We start from the raw sequence: 5218 nt of genomic DNA on the forward strand, positions 1-5218 counted from the left end.
AAGCACTTCATTCAGATTCAGATGAACAGCGGTGTTTTAGACCACCCAGAAGATGTTTTACCTCATTGTGTTGCAATGAAGAGCTCAAAAGCTCCCTACAGAGTGAACACTTACACAATGGTCATTTATACACACACTGACATTTCAGAAAAACGACAAGCGAACTAAAAGCTGACTCCACTTTGATCTGCTAATGAATCAATGCTTTCATTCCAATACAATAATTATGTACAGTTTGCGACGTGCTTATAAGGTTGCTTTAATAAAAGCGCCTGTGAACGGCCGAATGCAGAGGAAGTCCTAACCTTTCCCGATCACGAGGCCGCACTTATCAGCTGGTATTGTGTAGGTCACTTCCTGCAGGCCTCCAGGAGATCCCATGCTCCAATCACCGCGACCTCTGCCGCGACCTCTGGGTCCAACCGGGCCTCCGAACCCATCGCGCTCCTGAACACCAGACAAGCCATTAAAATATTGCATCGAATTCATTCATCATGTGTAAATAATTAGTTGCACATCAATTCCGGCTGACTCCATTTAAAGTCATTATTGTGTTAAATAAGAAAATCATGAATAGACATTACCAAAAAAATTGCTTTAGAAATAATAATAAATGGGTATTAATTAATTTTATAACGAACACCGAGATATGAAATGACTTGGATGATACTCTAAAGATGAAACTAAAAGCGCCATTATTGAATCAATCACTCAACCGATTTGCTCAAATGACTGATTCATTCAGAAGTGGCTGAATCACTGACTCACTTGATTCATTCAAAACTGTTGATTCATTCAGAAGTGACTGAAGTGACTGAATCACTGACTCACTTGATTCATTCAAAACTGTTGATTCATTCAGAAGTGACTGAAGTCACTGAATCACTGACTCACTTGATTCATTCAAAACTGTTGATTCATTCAGTAACGAAACACCGCTGAGTGTTGATCAGAGACGCTCAATGGTTCTGCTGTGGCTTTGATTGAAACCATTTTCGTTGTCAAAATTAGGCAAAAACAGACAATATGTGACCATAAAACCAGTCATAAGGGTCAATTTTTTGAAACTGAGATTTATACATCATATGTATAAATTAGGTTTCCATTGATGTATGGTTTGTTAGGATAGGGCAATATTTGAAAATCTGCAATCTGAGGGTGCAAAAAAATCTAAACATTGAGAAAATCATCTTTAAAGTTGTGGAAATGAAGTTCTTAGCAATGCATATTACTAATCAAAAATTAAGTTTTGATATATTTACGGTAGGAAGTTTACAAAATATCTTCATGCAACATGATCTTTACTTAATATCCTAATGATTTTTGGCATAAAAGAAAAATGGATAATTTCAACCCATACAATGTATTGTTGGCTATTGCTACAAATATCCCCCAGCGACTTAACACTGCTTTTGTGCTGCAGGGACACATATTGTATCTAAAATGTAACCCAATATTAACGTCTTATTTACTGAACTGCTGTATAAATCAGTATGACATTCACAATGGTGTAGATATTGGGGAAAAGCAGCACTCTTGCCGGTGTGATATTGCTCAACTCTATCATAAGATAGAAATAAAGAGGGTGTTTTTTGTGCTCATTTCTTGAATTTGAGGCTCGTATCACTGCATTCTCCGACTCCATCATCAGTGTAAGATGATGTTTCAGACGTACCTGTGCCGTCTGGACCAGATCGTTGATGAGGTGAACCGCATGCTGACACCGATCCGGCTGACCCATGACCTGAGCGATCCGGTCCGGACTCATCCCGTCATCTGAAACAGACACGGATCCGATCCGGAGATTACACCCGCTACAGCTTTAACACCACAAAACTACTCTATCACACTGATACTGTATGTGAATTTATTAATGATCAAAAACATCTCATTGATTGACATTAACAAACTTTTGCATTTCAAAAAATTAGATTTTTTAGACTATTATTCCATGTCAGGCTTTACAGGGTTAACTTGGCTTTAATTGATTACACACAAAAAATTATGCATTATGCATGTAATTCATTCCTTGATGCATAGAATACAATTCTCTACTAATTTGACATCTTTCTCTAAACTAAGTACAGTATGGTGAAAACAATTGTTTTCAGATAACTGATATTTAATAAATGCTATCATTAACAAATAATGACATTCAAATTTAAATCTATTCATGCATTCTTCCATCATGGTGCACAAAATTTAATTTGATCCATTTCATTATGTTTAAATTAGTGCCGTCAAACGATTAATCGCGATTCCAAAATAAAGTTTTTGTTAACATTATATGTGTATGTGTACAGTGTATATTTATTATGTATATATAAATACACACACACATACAGAATATATTTTGAAAATATTTACACGTTTATACATTTACGTATTCATATTCTTATATTTTATATTATATATATATATTTAATATATAAACATAACATTTTTCTTAAATATATACATGCATGTGTTTGCATTTATATATACATAATAAATATACACACATATATTATGCAAACAAAAACTTTTATTATTACGGCACTAGTTTAAATAAAATTATTTTTAAAAACAAAATGATTAAAATCACCTAACGTTTATGGAAATCCCCTATACATGCATTATCAAGTTTATGGATAATTTGCACACAAAATGTATTAAAACTACACTATACAGCAAGTTTAATGAACTATTTCCATTGAATTCTCCTTCCTAATTCTGCACCTTGTTTGCTACTTCAGTTCAGTTTAGTGTGTGAATGAATTGAACAGGCGTACTCAGCAGAATCGCTCAGCAGCATGAATATTCAAGGGATTGTAAACAGTGTTAACATGTGAGAGAACAGTATATTAATCCCTGTAAACTTCTTAACGCGTCAATGATCCTGCTGGTCCTCCACAGACTTAAGAGATTTGTGTGATCGAGTGCGTCCCAGCATGCCCTAACCTGAGCTCAGCAGCATCGTCCAGAAACACACAAAACAAACACACATCCTAACAGCAGGACTCGCATAATAACAAACTAAACTCATGCACTTTGCACGTAATGGCAAAAAAAGTTTGCAAAACTGCATATTGATGCACGATTTCCGGTGCATTTGCATGCAAACATTTGCTCATCATTACCTTTCAAACTAAACTATTGAACAAATTTCAGTTCAGCACTGTTTATATATTATACTATATTATGGATCCGTAATTATCAACGAAAATGTGTTTGAATAAAGTGAAATGCATAAAACAAGTCCACATTTTGCAATGCACATTTTTTTTAACTAAGTCACCATTTAATTATAAAACAATTACAAGAAGCGCAGTACAACTTGAAGCAATTGACACATTAGTGTGATAAAGAAACACGCGCACAAGCGTCATTTTCTGTTTCTGACCAGAATAAGACGCAATGTGGACCAGAATTTGCTAAAAGAAATCCAACACTTGTTTCTTAATAATTTGCACTGCTGATTTAAAAAATACTGCCCTGTTTTGCTCTCACACATCACACTTTCTCACTAAATATGACGCATTCTGTAGCAGTTTTGCTTCTGAGAATCATTTATAAGGCGAAGACATGAATCCTGTCAGAATATGAGCCAGATTACAGCTATTTGTTTAAATTTCATCCCTTTTTCACACGCATGAATGATTCTGAACACATTATTTTATGTCTAATCCTGATTTACACTTTTGCCAGACTGTAAACTAAATGATGCATTCTGAATACTTCTTTATGTCATTAAAACTAATACTTTTGACATTTGGCTGGAAAAGTGCAATACTGTAGATATATATATATACACACTACCGGTCAAAAGTTTGGGATCAGAACGATTTTTAATGTTTTTTACAGGAGTGTCTGATGCTCATCAAGGCTGCATTTATTTGATAAAAAATACAGGAAAAAATGTAATGCCTGATTTGTTCAAAACTGGATACATTCAGTAACGAACAGTTCTACTGTGGCTCTGATAGGAACTATTTTCATTAGCGATCCCGAGCACAATACACAAATAAAGACTGACTTGTGGCAGCAAATCTTAGAGAATTAACAAACCTGCAGCTGTTTGATGGTGTCGCCTCCCTTCCCGATGACCAGGCCGACTTTACTGGCCGGGATCAGGATCTCTTGGATAGCGCTGTTCCCGTCCATCTGAGTGTGGAAGCCCGGTCCGTTCCGACACCGGTCCACGATCTGCCCCAACAACCGCTTGGCCTGCCTGACGAACACGAATGACAGACGAATGACTGGCGCTCATTCAGTGCATTCTGACTCTAATAAAGCAGCAGCGTATAATGCGTTGTGTTTGTGCTCAAGGGTTAAACTGCGGTGCTGCATTCTTACTCGATGCTTTCTGGGGTCCCAGTCAGGGTGCAAGGCCTATCCATCATACCTCCACTGTCTGTGGGGGTGACATGACAAATCATTGCAAATTAGAAACCAAACAAAATGCACAACACAGCCTGTGGGCAAACGAGGAGCTGCTGTTCAGTCTGTGCAATCGTACTAACTTTAGCTCTTCGTGGCTAACGTGACTTCCATCGTACATCGCAATATCCGTGTTTGCATGAACACTTTATAGCTTCAGAGTTCGTTTTCTCTCTGGATATCACAATGATCAAGTTATGACTACATATGGATCAAACACGTTGACATTTTTAATAAATGACACTATTTGGTAAGAAAAGCACCCAAAAATGGCATTACAGAGTGTTGGAAAGGAAAAAGGAAATAATAATTTATTTGTTTGCATAAATTCTAAAATGTAGAGAGACACAGATATAGTAAAAATAAATATAATTTAGCAAAAATGAAATTATTATAAATTAAAATCATTAATTACTAAGGAACACGCATCAATAAAAAATCTCAAATGTATTATAATATTTATGATTATTATTAATTACATTGTATTAAATATCAATATAATATTTATTACACATTTTATCATAATATTTAAATAGTTTCATTATTATATTATTTTTATTTACATTTATGCATAAGGAAAATTATATTTTCACAATTTAGCATAAATGCAATATCACAAATTATTATAAATTAAAATCAAGAATATGTATCAATAAATTCTCAAATGTATATTACAATTTATAATTAAATATGTATTGAATATTAACATATTTTTGTTTTATTAGAATATTTATAGTTTTAATTACTTTTTTTTTTTTCATAAAATCAACAATTTTCTAAATTGTATGCATCATATGTT

At 34.5% G+C, this 5218-nt stretch overlaps 1 protein-coding gene across 1 annotated transcript in view; it reads right to left on the reverse strand.

Annotated features, from left to right (window-relative positions):
* LOC107717332 (far upstream element-binding protein 3-like) overlaps positions 1-4418 on the reverse strand; it is a 13441-nt gene extending 9023 nt beyond the window's left edge. Inside the window, exons 1-4 of the mRNA XM_016524034.1 lie at positions 4336-4418; positions 4052-4210; positions 1676-1814; positions 306-447 (exon numbers count right to left, since the gene is read on the reverse strand). Of these exons, the coding sequence (XP_016379520.1) occupies positions 306-447; positions 1676-1814; positions 4052-4210; positions 4336-4418 (523 nt within the window). The remainder of the gene's footprint in view (positions 1-305; positions 448-1675; positions 1815-4051; positions 4211-4335) is intronic.
* Positions 4419-5218: the final 800 nt, after the last annotated feature.

Source organism: Sinocyclocheilus rhinocerous, unplaced genomic scaffold (assembly GCF_001515625.1).
Source record: "Sinocyclocheilus rhinocerous isolate Xijiao unplaced genomic scaffold, SAMN03320098_v1.1 scaffold991, whole genome shotgun sequence".
Classification (NCBI taxonomy): Eukaryota; Metazoa; Chordata; class Actinopteri; order Cypriniformes; family Cyprinidae; genus Sinocyclocheilus; species Sinocyclocheilus rhinocerous.